Genomic DNA, 16888 nt, shown 5'->3' with positions numbered 1-16888 from the left:
CTTGACTATTGCTATGCGCGTCCACAAATTAACACATACATGCCATGAAATAATGAATACTCGACCTGGTTCATTCATGATAGATTCTTGCCGCTTCAATTTATGCCTACCATATCTGCTGTAGCGTATGACAAAGTATACTGCTGGACAAAGCCAGCGGCTGCACACACAATCCCAAACTTTGGATTCAAGTAACCGTTCATGTTGATATCGCCAACTGAGTCACCGTCTGCTGTCATTCCCAAGATCATGTCCTAGACGATTCAAGAATCACCTCACGGTCCTGACTCTGTCACCAACTTCACCTCTCTCAACCTGCTCGAGTCGGGGCAGGACATGTTCCCAGACCTTGTCGCTGAGCTCTTCCACACCCAAGTCTGCATCCACAATCTGGAGATCCTCCTCCTCTTGTCTAAACTCACCCTTCTCGCCGTGTGGCCGCAAGGGCTCGGATTGGTGGCTTCCGTCTGCGCCGCCCGCGCCGCCACTCTCCCCCCGTTTTCCCTTGCCCTGCCCGGAAGCTCCAGAAACATCTCCCATGCTCAAACCCCAGAACAGGTCCCGAACGCGGCGTTGCATCTCGCCCTTTTCATAGATCTCGCCACCCCAACCGCCTCTCTCACGAGCTACTTGCTCCTCTAGATCAAGGAAGAGGACCAGATCCGGACGTGGGAGACCGACCTCGGGGGCTTTGGCCCAAGACAGAGGCAGTGATGGATTCTGCTTGGCAGCACTGTAAACAATGCCGCTATGATAGTAGCGGTCGCAGATGATGGTTTGTCCACTGGCCAAAGCCGTTTGGATTGACTTACTGGAAAACTGTTAGTATGTTCTTGAACGGCCCAGAAGAGCAGACAGAGAACAGAGGAATGATCATAACTACATACATTGCTTCCCATCGATTAGCACTGAAGAGTAAGTGAATAACGTGGTCCTCAATTTCCGTCTGACCCTTGAGATAGGCATCGATCATTTGGCCGATGGGCGTTGTTCTGTCTACAAGGGAGCGAATACACGATTAGTCCAAGTGAGCTACATGGATTACAGGGAGACATACCAGGAAACCTCATGAACTTGACATTTTTGCCCTCCTCGATGCATCTCTGTTGCAACAACTTGGCTTGAGTAGTCTTGCCGGCGCGGTCCATTCCCTCGAACACAATGAAAGCGCCACGGACCGGCTTCTTCTTTTTCAATTTCTCCTCCGGCGGCGGGGCAGACACAGCTGCTGGTCCATTTCCTGCTCCATCAACAGATGCAGAGGTGCTTGCAGCTGCTGCTTGGGCGCCCGGAGGAGAAGATGCCGGCCCCAATGTCGAGCCCGATGCTTTCGATGCGACCAGGACGGTGGTTGCGGGTGGCGACGCCTGCGACGGTGCTGGGTCAGATGCCGGAGCCGAACCTTGAGTTGGTGTGCTGGCGGATGCGGGCTTGGTGGAGGAGGGGTCGATGGGAGCTGGTGGGGTCGGAGAGGACTGCACCGCCGGCTGTGCTGCTTGCTGCTGTGGTGAGGACTGGAGGGCAACGGCAGACGAAGCAATAGTCGCTGCCGCGGCTAGATCGTTGATGGAAGACATGGTTTTCACAGAGGCGATTGGTAATTGGCCCCAGTAGCTAAAAGAGGCGGATGGGATGTCCGTTGACGCCCAGAAGTGAGCTGGAACACAAGATGGGAGCTAAGCGGCTGTTGACCGCCCACAACTGTAATCTAGGAGGCGTTATCAGCTCAATTGAGCTGTATGAAACGAGCCGGAGCTTAGATCTGAACCTTTTAGGATTACCCAAGTGTCATGCGTTGAGATTGGTATGCAGTATTGTAAGCGCCGACGGTCGTGTGTGGCTGTTATGAGATGCAAAGGCCGTAGGATGATGTGCAAAGTGGTCTGGTTTCATGGATGCTCCCACTAAACTGTCGCGAAGTCTCTAATGTAGTGTAGCTTGATTGACGCGTTAAGTGGTTCCACACCGCGCCATCGTGCACCAACGTGCATTACTCAAGTGCTTTTGCAGGCAGTACCTTGGTTTCTCTTCCTATGTAATGTTCAAAGAATTCAAAACCTATGCGATCATTCTGCAGCGAATCTGCTAACAGTGGTGACGCTCAAGCAAGGTGGCTGGGCAAATCAGACATGGGAAAGAAAACTGCACTTTATGATACATCGGAAATTTTGCTTTCCATCTGCAGTCGTTCTCGTGAAACAGTGACACGATTTCATAGACGACGCTCTACTGAACAAGTAGTTGTGTAACACATCCGACCTTTTAACTGTACTATGTAGCCGACGTCGGGTTTGCATTGAGGGGTGTTCCATGTTTAATCTTGATGGATTGGAACCATAGCTCCAATAGTGCTGATTATTGCGACTATCGGGATTGGTGTCTACCTAATACATCCAGGCGTGGAACATGTTTCGAGAAGCGCACATGGCGGTGAAGAACTCAGTCTATACATGAGACATAGTACCGCGCTTGGTGTGTGGTGGGGAATGGTATAGACACAAAATTGCAATCATGGAGAAGACAGCTTATACATGACAGAATGACGAAAAGTGCAAAGTATTGAATAACGAATCGCTCAACCAAACTCCGTGAACGTATACACATGATTCGTCCAAGCATTACCGTCCATGACCAGACCAATTGTGCCCTCCTGGGATTTGCCCCGAATCCTTTCATCGAGAACACCGAGAACGCCAATTCCAACAACTGACACTCATGTGAAAATGTTTGAGTGTGTCAGATTCCTTCAACCAAAAACCGTCCTTGAACCCTCATGTATTGCATGTCATGATGATACTGTTGAAGCCTCTGTCTCGTCATGTGCACTGCCGCTTTCCCAGACCTCGAAGCTTTCACTTGTGCCTTCAATTGGCTGGAGCACTGCTGCAGTCGGTGTTGGTTCTTCCGTTTTCTGCATGAGCTCGTCAACGGTCTTGGCACCATCTTCGATTGCAGGTTCTGGTACTGATGCAGTTGCATCTCTCGCTTGTATCTCGGGCGTGAATTCGCGTTCAGTTTTGGTCTCTTCATCGTCATCCCCAGGCACAATAACGACGCTGGTCTCGTCGCATCCCTCTGCATAGTAATCGCTGGCTTTCATCTCTCCCAGGGGATTGCGTTCCTTCTCAAAGATCATGTCATCGAGGTCTGCAACTGCACGAGCATTTCTCGGACGAGACGTCTGTGACATGTCGTCTGCAGGAGGAACATTCTCCTTGCCTTCAGCACGTTCTCGCTCAAGGCGGCTTTCGCTCTCCTCATCCGAGCTAATATCCAGAATGCAGGTGCTGTGTTGAAGCAAGTTCGTCATCTCCTGCTCGGGCGTATCTTCATGAATGTCGAAAAACCAGCTGGTTTTCATGTCCGAGCCATGAAGATCGCCAAGACCAGAAGAACGACTGGTAGAGCGAGTTGATGCCACAGCATTGCCCGTATAGCTGGGAATGGTCCCCTTAAGCGCGGCATCCAGAGAGAAGGGTGCAGACGAAGATCCGGCAGAGGCACCGAGACCAAAGATGGGAGGGTCAACACGAGAGTACGAGCCAGCAGTACGGCGGCGAGATGACAAAAGACCGCTGCGCTTGCCACGGGTCGGTGATCGGCCAGCGGGAGCTGTGAGCGGAGACGACTTGGTGATTCCTGAGTTCAGTCTGGCGGCGGGCGACCTGGGTTGCAACAGTGTTCTCGGGCGAGGGCTAGCGATCTTCAGAGGGCTGCTGACAATATCGTTGGCAGAGGCGGACTTGGTAAGCACAAATTTCGAAGGCTTGATAAAGTCTTTGGCTGGGTAGAAGCTATCGGAACCCTTGGATCGCTTAGAGAAGAGCACCGGATCAACGTTCTCGCTGTCATCAGCGTCTATGGCGTCGAATGCCTTGCGCTTGCCGGGTGACGAAACAGGAATAGCTATATCGTTTCTTTTTAGCATTGGCGCGTAGAAATGGGCCTTGATGGATTTGACCAAGTTGGCAAGTATCGCCAAAGGGGAACAAGGGAAAGGCGACATGGGCATGACATGGGGTATTGCAGTGCTTAATAACATTATGGCAACAAACCACTTACCATTTTGCTTGTTTTTCAAACTAGTCAATGTTTGAAGACGAGTCCCGTCCAAAGGGGCGAATGGTTGACGCGACACAGCAGCCATTGTTGTAATCGCGATAGGTGTTGAGGTTGTGACAGGCGGGCTCCAATACTCGATTGAGCGTGTTGTATGCAAAACGAGTTCCAACTGGGCCGAGTTTAATACAGTTGTACTCGCGCCAGTGAAATTGCTTGACAAAAAGCGTGTATAGAATCTGTTGACTCCAAATGCGGGGATGCAATATGTGCTTGCAAGATAGAGTCAATGTTGTATAGTGAGTCTCTGTTCGTGTATTTCTATCTTGCAGTTCATAGAAAGCAATTGTTTGATTAAGCCGGGGCCCTCTTCCAGATGAAGACTAGAAAGTGGAGGGAGGGAGGGAAGGAAGCGGAAAGAGAGTGGCGAGACGGGTGGGCAGAGGGAATGCAGACGTCTTATTGCAACCTCAAGCTGTGTAATGGATGGATGGATGGCTTTGACAGCGATTTCTGTGGGGATGGGTGGTGGCCGCGATGGACGAGGCCCTGGGCCGGCAGCGAGCGAGGGAGGAGAGCTCTGTCGCTTGTCTCGCGCTGCTTATAATTCGTCCCGGTTCGGTTTGGGAAGCTGCACGTCGAGGCAAGGTGACCGCGACCAGATGGGAAGAGACGCCCGCCCGCCTATGCTGTATACTACCTAGGATGACACAGGATGGAGATATGCCGGGACAAGACGTAGTATGTAGTGGGAGTACCTGGTGGGTAGTCAAGGTAGGTAATGTAGTATGTATGGTCGATCGTTCTAATTCGGGTGCCTTGGACCTGGGGAAATTGATAGTAAACCAGACCAGGCAGACTAGATCAAAGTACTAGATAAGACAAGAAACGACGACTGGGTCCAGTTCGTACGCTTTTGGGCGAATGGCTTGGAATACCGAGGGCCCAGGCGGATGCGAGGGGAGGGAGGGGGGCCTGGAGAGTATATGAGCGTGCAATCAGGTGAGATCCGGCAAAGGACTGGTATTCGCACGCTCAGGCCTCAAACATATGTTCAAAAAGGCGTCCTGCAGGTTTGATTGAGATAGACTGGGAACACGAGAGGAGAACGGCACGGCAGAAAGGCAGAAAGAGAAGCAAGAAAAGAGCTGAAAAGATTGGCGATCAAAACTGGGGGCATCGGAGATCCAATCGTGTTGAACCGTGTGCCGGACGCGTTGGTGTTGGGCGTACGTATTAGTTAGCGTGTCTCCCAATCAGATGTGTGCGTGTTGGCGGGAAGACAACGGGGCGGTTAGTGTGCTTCTAGTGCTGTTTCAGTGGAGCTGCAGTCGCTGGAGAAGCCCGAGAGGTGCTGGAAATCCTGTTGGTTCTGCTGCACCATCGAATTTCAATTCCCGTCCTTCAGTGGTGATCGCTCTAGTTCAACCGATCTTACGACCCTGGCCGCTGCTTTCAATGCAATTCCAAGGCCTCACCGAAGAGCTAATGCTCGGTGCAAGGGGCCTAGCTGCAGGTCAAATCCTGAAAAATCACTTTATGCAATCGTCCACGAGAATTGTGATTCGTCAGAACGGCGTCGACAACACCAGAAATGGTCACACCAGGATGGTCAGGGCGCAGCCAGATTATCCACTTCATGCATGTCTTGGGGCATCTATCCTATCATCGCGTCAATCGGCTTCGTCCAAGGTTGTACTTGAGCACTTGTCCATGTCTGCCAAGATGATCCCTCCATAAGAGCTCCGTCCGCATTGGGTTAAATTTGTCCATAAAGCGCAGCCTATCGCGTACAGAGTAGGTTGTGTTCGGAACACTCTGTGTTTCTACGCGTGATGTGAACAATAGACGCAAGGATCGTCACGTCTCGTCGCGTTTATAAGGTCCGGCCTCACCACCATCAAGTCATCATCCGCAAAATATGTGGCGGTGATTCATAATCCAACATGACCTGGCCACCTTCATCTAGAATATGACGGTGTGTCCTACTGAGACTTGAGCCAGTATTTGCAGCCGCCCGACAGGTTTCATCTGATGTCTCGTTGCCAGTCTCGACGTCTACAATGGATAATCCAGTCGAGTATTTAACAGGCCGTCCCCAGTACAAAGTTTCAACCGTGAACATATCCAGGCTTGCGAATTGCCAATGACTGACGGGAGCGCTCGGCAGCGTACATTAAGTAGGGGCCGCTTGCTCATCTCGGCATGAAAACCCCACATCAAAATCTTCCCACTTTCACGAAATGGCTGAGCATTGCAAAAAGATACCTAAGCAGGCTCGACAGGTAGGCGAGATGTTACGCTTCGCAGAGTGTTGGTCGGCTCCAATGACGAGTGAAAAGCATGCAGATCTTATTCAATAGGCAGAGGCAAAATCCAATGAGCTTCCAACGCATGGCGCCTAGCGTACGGAACAGTGCCAAGATGGTCTCATGGCCGCATGGCTTTTGGCCAGAAGTAACAAGGTCAGATACGCCCATTGTATTATGGAATATCAGTAGTTGTATTCTCCTTCCTTTTGAGACAATGATCATTGCGAACAGACCGGAATTAATGACATATTGCAGCCCTAAATTGATAGCTATTATAGTTTAAAAGTTATGGGTACGCCAATCCCCGTTAAGCTGTCAGAGACGCAGTAGCGGGGCTCTGGATGTTTTGTACACAGCAGAAAGGTGGATACCCAACTTAGGGTGTACATACTCTGTAGCTTCAGGCAGCGCATCAGCTTGTCGGCGGTAGGTACAGTCTCTCAGAGGGGAGCAAACGAAACAATGCAAGCATAACCAATCATAAATCAGACAGTAAATACGGCTGGTTTATAGATCGATTTGAGTATTTGTTATTCACGGGTTTGCAATCTAACTACGAGTGTAGTTTCCTGATGTACCGGAAAGCTGCGTCACAGATTTGACATCAAACGAGCCACACTAGTTCCAAACGGGATGCACGAGCAATTACTCGGAGCTAAGAAATAACGAATTTTCCCGTTTGAAGTCTTGTTTGAACACTCATTATCATCTCTATACTCTCGCCGAACCTGACAATGGAAGGACCAGGAATTGGAGACAGTGTCACAGAGCTACAACATGACTTGGAGCGCAAGTGGCGCAGGCATGGCACCCGTCTCAAAGATTTTTGGCGCTCCTTTAGCCAGGTATGTTCGGCATCAGATATCAGCTCAGTTGCTAGTACACGATAATGGACATGCCGAGCAAGCTTCAGCTCTCTTAGACAGAGCTCTTTGACAAAATCGACGAAACCATGAAATTGGTGATTACTTTACTGACTTTCCATGCACAGGGTCAACGAACTCAGGCCATCAAGGCCGGTACAGTTGGTGTCTTGAAACATTCTGAAGATCGATCTCAAGGCAATGTGTACAAATTCGCCCCAGAATTCGACCTTTAGGACATCACTGGTCCTGGAGACTTCCTGTTGGAGATGTTGGAGCACAGAGCCACATCGACTCCCGGCGAGCAATTCTATTCCGGGTTCAATGGCCGCCCTGGCGATTCCGTAAGACCTGACTACCATTACCTTCTAAGCGGCCTAATGCGTCCACGATAGAGATCTAATCTTGGTGGCCCACAGGAACTCATAGAAGAGATGATGCGCACACGCAACCTTCGCCATGTCCAATCTTTCCCTGACAGTTGGACCTTCTTTATTGATGGCGGAATGTACGGCAAATCCTTCAAGTTTGTCAAGGAGAGAGAGCAGTCTATGGCTGCATTTCAACCGGCTATGCAAGCTGGGCTTTGCATACCACAATCCAAGGGCGAATTGGTCCTCACTAGACAAGAAACAATGTTGCAATCGCTCAACATCCTGTGCGACGACATTCTGGAAATTGGATCAACTACCCGTTCCCAAAAGTCGGTTCCCAAGAAACCCACCGATACTGCCGCCGCCGCACTTTCAAAGCTCAGCATCAAGCAATCTGACGAGTTACCCCAGCTTGACCTTCCGCGCCTCATCGAAGATGCGCGTGACCAAAAGGCTTCAATGGACGATGACTTGGCTCTCCTATGTACCGAGTCAGTCGCACTGGCCCACGAGGTCAACTATTGGTTCTTTAGCAGACCTGAACTGGTGCCTGATGAGAAAGGGCGGTCACTCCCGGTACACACAGACAAGTTCATTAGCGGTTCCGTCCTGGAGGCTGTTCACCATACGGTCAGAGCTGCTGCAACATGGGACTATATGATTCGTCTGCTGGAACTTCTTGCTACCATCACGGATAAGTCTCGCAGAGCTATTGTTCTCCAGGAGATTTCGAATCTATGTCATTTCGAGTACTCCCGCACGCAGGCTATGTTCAAGCGCCAATTGTCAACAGCCTCATCTGCCGGCTCTAAATGGTTCAAGTGTATTTCAAACACTTACGATAATGGTATCCCTCGCATAGCGCTGAAGGGCAAGCCGGAAAAGTTGACACAAGAGAATCCTCATCTTTACTACTTGTTGCGCCTTAGCCAATCGGATACCACGGCGACTAAGGCTGTGGACTGGTTCAAGAAGCTGGATGAGTATGAACGTACTCATCCAGGTGCTCGGGAAAGCATGAACAATCGCGAGGCTGACAGCCATGGTGACTTGGCTATTATCGTGAGCTTCTACCAGTCTCTTGCTTCAGTGGTCTCGATGCCTGCATTCAATCGCAAAAAGGCACAATGCTTTATCACGAAATCAGGAGAATTGGAGGCAGAGCTTCAAGGTCTCAAGCCCCAGCTTGATTTGCGCGATTATGCAGCGCCAATTGACAATCTACTGGAGCCAGGCATGACCGATGCTGCCCTCAATGCCCTCGACATATTTCTTGTTGAGAAGACGGGCACCAAATTAGGATTCCTCTACCAGGATCTCATCAATGAATGTGTCGCCAGCCTTGAAGCCCAGCTCAAGGCTACTTTGGCACGACAAGAGAAGATCCAGGCTGACAAGCAGACCAAAGCGGCGGAATATGTCCCCTTCCCAGTTGAAGCGCCTCAAGCACCCGATGCCCGCGTTCAGGCCAGAAAGGAAAAGGAAAAGACACGCCCAGTCCACTCATCTGCCTTTGAGATCGTGCCCCCAGCACAGCCCAGTGCTACAAAGGAGAGCGAAACACTGCAATCATCATCCACATTCAAAGTCAAGGATGCTACTTTCAGGGTATTTGAGGCGTTGTTCTCTTCATCACAGGCTCGCGGGTCCGTTTCTTGGTACAACTTCGAGTCTGCAATGGCAGATCTCGGATTCTCGGTTCTCCCCAAATTTGGCTCCGTCTATACCTTCTACCCGCCACAAACCATGCCCAACCAACGACCACTGACTGTGCATCGCCCCCACCACTCCCAGATCGAGGGCTACAAATTGCTCTCATACTCTCGTCGTCTGAAGAGACTTTATGGATGGAGACAAAAGAACTTTGAGATTGCATAATGGTATCCCATTTACTCATCGAGTACCATTCTTTTCGTCCTTTTACCTTTCAAAAGAAGACGACCTTTGATACTTTTGTCATCAGAAAGGAGTATGTACTGTAGTCAAGCTTTGTAGCTCTTTTATTTTCTGCAAGATGATCTAAGTTTGTCGCAATAGACCTTGCTATCCAGGATGACTGCAGTCTCATTCAGCCCTGCACGCTTTCCCCATCAACTGACCCCTGGCTCTCGTGTGTTCAACAACATCCCCAACACCCACAGCAGGTCTTTGGCGTGTCTCGTGACTCGAGCGTGCTATCTGCGCAGCATCTAATATCCCCAGTCAGAAGATTGAATATGTGCATAATGTTCTCCTGGGGCTACTCACGGTGGTATTACTTGACAATACTCCACTCTGGCATCAAGATCATTGCTGCGCACTGGGCTGGCAGCCACCAGGCTAAAAAGGCCAAGGAGGGAAATAGAAAAGGCGCTGAAAACCTTCATCTCGGCGTGATTTTCTCGAGTTTGAACGTGATGAAACGCGGAGCTGATCTCAAGTAGGTGAATACGAAGAATGTTTGTTCTTATACACTGATGATTAACAAGTCAGTATTGGAATGATTAGGCTGTCATCAACACAACCCAATCCATCTAATCATCGAAGTAATATGTTGGACGCCTTCTGACCTTGGCTGGCTGTAGCCTGAGAATATTATAGGGTCTTGGCCTGCGGCGCTGATTTGTGGCTTTATCCGTATAAGCATTGTGCTCAAATGAGGTCTTATTTTCACAATTCTGGCTGACAATTTCCATATTTGTCAACCTCGTGAGACTAAGGATTGGACTATTGGATTACGGCGCCCAGCGCACTTATGGTCCAGCTGAATATGAATATTAATCGTGATCCTTTCAACTGCCAGAACACTACGTTGCGCGACACCCATCGTTAGTCCGTCTCTCCATTAGAATGATATGAAGTACAATCGTCACACTCTATTATCAAGTGATATTTTGACCTCACATGTAGCAAAGGCCTACCTTTTATACCTTCCACTTTCTCGGTAGGCTTCTCCAGGCAAGGCTCATTGGGAACCAGACTCTAAACAAACCATAAGTCACGTGCTCGTCGATTATGATAAAAGTAATCTGTATCAAATGTGATGACCGACTTTCTGTCCTACCAGAGATGTGCGAATCATTCTAGGTCAGAAGGATACAATATGTCTTGGATGGTGTTCAGAGTCGAAGCTGAGGCAAAACGATGGTCGCCAGTCATCACTGAATTCCATCTGAATACAGAATAAGTCGCTACCTAATGTTGCAGGAAATAAACATGAATCGCAGCATAAGTATATTCATAGACTACGATTGAAAATAGTACGTTGAGCAGGCACTCATGCAATCCATTACGCGTAAAACATGATAGAAAATGATTGCAGATCGATGCGGCGCCGGGACTTAGTTGTATCCCTTCTTTTCTTCAAAAAGGTCCATAGCGGTCTTGACTTGAGCCTCCATATCAACACCGTTGGTGAACATTCCGCCTTCCTTCATTTCAGCCTTCATCGAATTCACATCGATGTCGTCAGGCTCTTTGCTGTAAAGAATTCCAAAGCGCCTCGTAATGTCAATGACGCGCTGGCTGCGCGGTCTTCGAACCACGTCAAACGCCTGCAGTGCCGGATCGATTTCATCAGTGTTCGACAGGCTTGAAAAGATACCAGCAAGGACAGCGCAGTCCTCTATAGCCTGAGCGGCGCCATTTCCAGCATGTGGAAATGTGGCATGAGCCGCATCGCCAATCATAGCCACGTGACCCTTTGCGTACGTCGGAGCATGGTCATGATCCTGAAGGATCCACGTCTCTCCAGGACTTCGTTCCAGACACTGTGCCAAGTTATCAGCCGAGACCACAGACGATACAAACAACATGACTTACAGATATCAGTGCATCGACTTCGGGCATGTAGCCTTTCCAAAGCTTTGCGTTAAAAGGTGCTCCCTGCACAGGGCACTTCTCGTCTCTTTGATAACAGCATATGCTGAAAGTCTGGCCAAGATCTACCGGGATACCATTGATGTAGCCGACCGGCAAACAGTAGGTCCGGACCTTTTCAATAGACTCATTAGGGACAACCTTCTTAGCATCTTCCATTCTGACATATGTATGGAACAGTCTCCATTGCTCGTGGTTTACCGGAGTGGCAGCCGGGTGATTAGGACCCAAAATGAATTTTCTGGTAATGCTGCTCACTCCTTCAGACCCGAAGACGACGTCAAAGGTCTCAGTTTCCGTTTCATTGAAAGTCGTAATAACCTTGCGTGTAATTGGATCCTCTTCAATATTTGACAGCTTTTTGCCGTAATGAATTCGCTCAGCGGGGATGGCGTCCTCCATCAGGCCTTGAATCAAGTGCGCCCGGTGTACGGTCCGCCGACCTTTTGCTCTTCCTAGCTCGGCAACGAGTTCGCTAGCATTGTCACCAGCGGCAAGGATGAACTGCGTCGCCATTTCAATCTCCTCCTCGTTGGCCATGTAGTGAGACTTTCTAAAATACGCCTTCTTGATCGCAGGGGAAATCAAGTCCATGGACCTGAGGGCATTGGCGTGGAGTGCGAGGCCCGAGCCGTGTGCCTTTGTCTCATTATATCTCTCGTAGACATGAACATCCAGTCGTGGGTTCTTCAAGAGGCCGATAGCGAGGCAGCAGCCGGCGATACCAGCGCCCATGATACCTACGCGTATGTGGCCATCGCCATTATTGTCTTCCAACGTAGGCATGGTGGGCTATTTCGTTTTTCGTAGATGGGAAAAGGTCGTTATCTCGCCTTGGCATCCAATAGAAGGAATAGCTCAGCAAGATATAGGCACCTCGAAGGTGCCATTGGCCCTGTCGCGCGTCGCACCACTTCAGTTCCTATTGTGGAGAGATAACCCAATGCTACCTACTCCATGCAAGTGGAGTAGTGGACCTCCGAAAATATTACGGATTTGAACCCCAAAATATTACGCAGCGGCCGGCCTGATCACTATTCGACTAGCAAGGTTCGACCGGCAGAACCGTATCAATGTTCCGCGAATGACGATTGGCCTGATGGAAAGTTCTGAGATCCATCCCGCTGCGCTTGCAGAATGTTGGAAACTCTATTTATCAGTGTCGTCACAATATTGGAGTTATATATTGTGGTGGATGGGTTGACTCAGCTCATTAATAAGATGTCTTTTCTCGAATTGCGTATGTGAAGAGTGATTCGCTCAGGAACCTTGGACATATGTTTCCAGGGAAATTCTAACACCAGCCCATCTATATAGGACAGCACATAAGCCGATCGCCACCTAGATATTTCATTGTGGCTACTCACGTTTCATTGACACTCTGGAATCTTGCACTAGGAGGGCTGAGATTGAACCTCGCTCAGTTAAACCATCATTATTGAATATTAAACATGAGCTTTCCCCCACTCTCATGAGTTGATTTGCTTTAGGCCTTGAATTATCATGTTGGACGCGTCTTATGTGCCATTCTTTCCTCGTTTGATGTTTTGCATAGTCACAAGATGGGTCCATAGACTCGAATGCTTTCAGATATACACCCTCAAATTTGCTATGGCTATGCCGCCAGAATAACCCCAACAGGGACTTGTGTTTCCATGGTACCGCAGCGTCATTTACACTGGCCGTCATATAGTACCGTGTGCTTGGGTGGCTCGTTATTGACGAAAGGTATCTGGACCAATACCGTGGGCTCATTGCCGGGGAACTCGGTGAAGTGCCCTGCGATGTTGCTTGTGGCCTTGAGATCGGCTGCGATGAGAACCGAGGATGATAAGGTACCTGGAACAAAATATCCCTGAACCGGAGGTACTGCACCGACAACGTTGGAGCCTTCCTTTGTACTTGAATATCCCGTGTGCTGTGCCGCTGGTGCAGAGACATGAATCATCCCGTTCATGACCATGGTCAGTCTTATGAAGATGCTTAGTCAGAAAGTTCTTGAACGAGGGATGCGACACTCTCACTGTACTGCCGGAGCCCAAGCCTCCCCTACTACAGTCTGCGGCTGGATGATTGACCAAGTTGCCTCGGTCGTGTTCCCAAGCTCGAAATTGAGTGCAGATCTGGCTTCGACTGGAACTGCGGCCAGCTGCCAGCATTGTATAGTCGATGATCCATTGACCGACGCAAGCGCAGAGATGTTTAGAGGCGCAAAGTCGTTTGTAATACGTGAAGCGAGGCTCGCCATGATCAGACCTGCATACCCCAATTGCATTGTCACTTGAAGTACCTTGTGGTTGATCAGATGGAAAGAATGGAAAATTCAATTGAGAAAAGTACGATGAGGCATACGTGGGCTTTTTGGTTGCGACTGTTCGGCAGACTACCGAACTATGCATGTCTCAGCCGCCAATCGTTGCATGTACTATGGCAACTTCCGATTTCTCTAGCACTAACAAGTTCTAAAGCTGAAAAAGAAACGTCCTAGCGGATCGTGATACCATCGCTTACTTGAATTATATCAGTGACCGGCTTTGAAGCGGCATGAACCGTGATCGGGGCTTTTTACGCGTTGGCATTGAGATGATTTCATGCACCGTATATAGATTGATACCCTACTGTAAGTCTTGACGACCTTGAGATCACTCAAGTCCAGAGATGTGCCGTTGCAATACTCGCTAAGCTGCTCTCTGCCAATGATACCTTCAGAGCTCCTGGTAATACCGGCGCCAGGAGCTCTACATCTGCCGGACGTTCAATCTATCGGAGCCGACAGTTGGATTGATCTTTGGATCAGCGGGACTGATGTGAACACTGCCAGCTCGGGTCGAGTACATGATCCTGGAAAAGTTTCTTGTATATCTGAAATCATCGATTAAATAACGGTCATGGAGAGAAAGTCTGTAGTGTATTGAAGGCGAGAAGCGCGAAAGATAGGTGAGTTATCAAGTAAATTACCAAGACCGTCCCATGCTATATCGCCCCTACGTGTAGTAACGAGTGCTACACCCGTGGCCTGCCCAACGCTTGCCTAGGCACTTGTGCTCCTAACGAACAACAATGAAGGCGAAGTCGAAACTACTCGAATATGATCCAGAAATAGGCAGTAGTCTTAGATGCATCGCTAGTAGAGCTTTCTGTAACAAGTGATGATATTTATAGAGTTGGACGCGATTCTCGCCATCCTCGACGAATGCATGGCCGTGCACTTGTCTACCGATCTTTGAGTACATGGGTACTCCGGATATTGAGCAGATATCTGAGTATCCGCAAAGGCATCATGATACGCTATTTAATTGCACTTTTCATTTTCTTGGAGAATGGTGAGATGCACACGCTGATGGCCTGGTTGAAGTATCCCAGGGCATGTGCGAGATGTGGCTGCTGGGGAGAAGCAATATGGTTCGTGATGCTATTCGGCGCTTTGCTGCTAGAAGGCGTGTTGGACCCGTGGGTCAATCTACTGGAAAGAAAGATGTTGCCCTGGAGTCATGATGGCGTAAATACTGCAAAAGAGTCTGCGGAAACTGATTGGGTACGTCTGGGTGGTTGTTTGGCTGGCCTGGTCGGTACAGATTGCCGACTTCCCTTCTTCCTACTGCCGAGCAAAGTCATGAATGCAAACCCAGTGGATGCCACTATGCAGCAGGGTTTCTACTGTAGTTGCAGATTGAAAATAAAACAGCTGGATATAGACGCATTCCTTTGTGGCCACTTTGGCAATTGTCAACCAGGTTTAGCACAACTTGGAACGCAATATAGCGCTCTCTTAGTGGCCCGCTTACACGATTACACCCCCGACGTTTCTAGAATTCCTGCGCCAACAACCAGTACCCTGCATCAGTCTCGATGACTCAACGCAGTGCCTTGTTACGACGAACCCAGCTTACATCCACGCCCTTCGGGCAACATTTACGCCTTTCATGCTGTGATACCACCTTCCTCGACTCTCATCAGGAGACATGCTTATAAATGAATCATCGCCGGAATGCGCGTAAAACCGCTTTGGGGGCTGGCTAACCCACATGTGGGATTCGTCTGTTCTTATAAATCTTTAAGGCAGATTAACAAAACACCTTGCATGATCTGAGAACCGCCAAATTGCAAGCACCCCGCATTTGGTTTTGATGGCGCCATTGTCTCTATATTAATACTGGGTATCCCCCATCCGGCCGACGTACTTAATTGCACACTCGTCTTACAGTATCAGTGTCCATATATCCTAGAATAATACACACGACTTACATTGTTCTGGATCACAAAAGACAGAAGCGCAAGAGACACGCAAAATGCCTTCGGCCATTGTCCCTAAAGCACTTAAGCCCGGCGCAACAATAGCTTTCATTTCGCCGTCTGCACGGCTTAATGATGTTATTCCTGCTGCCATGGAGCGGGCAACTGCTCTCCTAGTCGCAAAGGGTTACAAAATTCGCGAAATATACTTGGGACCAGATTCCGGCATTCAATCGTCGATAGCCAATCGCCTGTCCGAAATCCGCACCGCATTTACTGACCCGTCCATCTCGGCAATCATTTGCACTATTGGCGGACCGTCGTTCACGGAGCTGCTACCCAGCCTTCTTGCTGATACGGAGCTCCACAAGGCTATCCGCGCCGATCCCAAGATCGTTGTCGGTTATTCTGACATTACCGGTTTGCATTGGTTCCTTCATGCCATCGCTGGACTGCGCACCTTTTACGGCCCGGGCGCTATTCCGGAGCTAGGTGCTTCCAAGGCCGCCGATGCTGACCACGAGGCCTCTCCGCTTGCCTTTGTTGAGAAACATCTCTTCCGCACCATTGCAGACACCCAGCCGATTGGAGATGTTGCGCGATCTGTGACCTACGCGCCTGATATGGCCGCCATGTTCAAGGAACCCAGTTCCGTGGCGACACCACGACTCAGCGCAACACCGGGGTGGAGATGGTTGCGGCAAGGTAAGGGGCATGGTCGGCTGTTTGGGGGCTGCTTGACAGTCATGGCGCGTCTCGGGGGCGTTCGAGCCATCTCACCAGATTGGCGTGGCAGGATAGTGTTTCTCGAAACAGCCTCGGGCGATGATGAGAATTACGGCAACCCACTTCACAGAGTTCAGGCTGGAGTAGCCGACCTGATTGCACACGGCGTCTTTGAGGACGCGGCTGGCCTGGTGGTGGGACGACCGTACGGCTATGATACGCCCGAGCTTATAGCAGAGTATACGGGCGCAATCACTGGACTTTTGTGTGAAGGACCGTTGGCCAAAAAACCGTTTCCCATCTTGTTTGGCGTTGATTTCGGACACACCACGCCGATGGTCACCTTGCCCTATGATGCATTAGCGGTCCTCGATTCGGAGAAGGACAAATTCGCCATCATCGAATCGGCAGTGGGCGCATGATTCATGTGCATACAGGACGTTTAATGTCATGAGATTGAGTT

At 49.7% G+C, this 16888-nt stretch overlaps 7 protein-coding genes across 7 annotated transcripts; 3 read left to right on the top strand and 4 right to left on the bottom strand.

Moving 5' to 3' along the window:
• Nucleotides 1-270: 270 nt before the first annotated feature.
• PFICI_04146 (uncharacterized protein) lies at nucleotides 271-1577 on the bottom strand (the record flags this gene model as incomplete). The annotated part of the gene is made up of 3 exons (XM_007832727.1): nucleotides 271-811; nucleotides 888-996; nucleotides 1058-1577. 3 exons carry the CDS (start codon nucleotides 1575-1577, stop codon nucleotides 271-273), a joined length of 1170 nt encoding a protein of 389 aa, XP_007830918.1.
• Nucleotides 1578-2785: 1208 nt separating this feature from the next.
• On the bottom strand, nucleotides 2786-4147 carry PFICI_04145 (uncharacterized protein; the record flags this gene model as incomplete). The annotated part of the gene is made up of 2 exons (XM_007832726.1): nucleotides 2786-3906; nucleotides 4063-4147. 2 exons carry the CDS (start codon nucleotides 4145-4147, stop codon nucleotides 2786-2788), a joined length of 1206 nt encoding a protein of 401 aa, XP_007830917.1.
• A 2958-nt stretch (nucleotides 4148-7105) lies between these two features.
• PFICI_04144 (uncharacterized protein) lies at nucleotides 7106-7470 on the top strand (the record flags this gene model as incomplete). The annotated part of the gene is made up of 2 exons (XM_007832725.1): nucleotides 7106-7216; nucleotides 7363-7470. 2 exons carry the CDS (start codon nucleotides 7106-7108, stop codon nucleotides 7468-7470), a joined length of 219 nt encoding a protein of 72 aa, XP_007830916.1.
• A 33-nt stretch (nucleotides 7471-7503) lies between these two features.
• PFICI_04143 (uncharacterized protein) lies at nucleotides 7504-9486 on the top strand (the record flags this gene model as incomplete). Its single annotated transcript, XM_007832724.1, has 2 exons — nucleotides 7504-7578; nucleotides 7630-9486. The coding sequence occupies 2 exons, from the start codon at nucleotides 7504-7506 to the stop codon at nucleotides 9484-9486; spliced, it is 1932 nt and encodes a 643-aa protein (XP_007830915.1).
• Nucleotides 9487-10928: 1442 nt separating this feature from the next.
• On the bottom strand, nucleotides 10929-12252 carry PFICI_04142 (uncharacterized protein; the record flags this gene model as incomplete). The annotated part of the gene is made up of 2 exons (XM_007832723.1): nucleotides 10929-11357; nucleotides 11410-12252. The coding sequence occupies 2 exons, from the start codon at nucleotides 12250-12252 to the stop codon at nucleotides 10929-10931; spliced, it is 1272 nt and encodes a 423-aa protein (XP_007830914.1).
• An 883-nt stretch (nucleotides 12253-13135) lies between these two features.
• PFICI_04141 (uncharacterized protein) lies at nucleotides 13136-13714 on the bottom strand (the record flags this gene model as incomplete). The annotated part of the gene is made up of 2 exons (XM_007832722.1): nucleotides 13136-13436; nucleotides 13491-13714. The coding sequence occupies 2 exons, from the start codon at nucleotides 13712-13714 to the stop codon at nucleotides 13136-13138; spliced, it is 525 nt and encodes a 174-aa protein (XP_007830913.1).
• A 2041-nt stretch (nucleotides 13715-15755) lies between these two features.
• Nucleotides 15756-16847, top strand: PFICI_04140 (uncharacterized protein; the record flags this gene model as incomplete). Its single annotated transcript, XM_007832721.1, has 1 exon — nucleotides 15756-16847. One exon carries the CDS (start codon nucleotides 15756-15758, stop codon nucleotides 16845-16847), a length of 1092 nt encoding a protein of 363 aa, XP_007830912.1.
• Nucleotides 16848-16888: the final 41 nt, after the last annotated feature.

Source organism: Pestalotiopsis fici (assembly GCF_000516985.1).
Source record: "Pestalotiopsis fici W106-1 unplaced genomic scaffold PFICI_Scf_2, whole genome shotgun sequence".
In the NCBI taxonomy this organism is placed as follows: domain Eukaryota; kingdom Fungi; phylum Ascomycota; class Sordariomycetes; order Amphisphaeriales; family Sporocadaceae; genus Pestalotiopsis; species Pestalotiopsis fici.
Note: the sequence above shows the minus strand (reverse complement) of the source record. Positions and strands in the feature narration are given on the sequence as shown.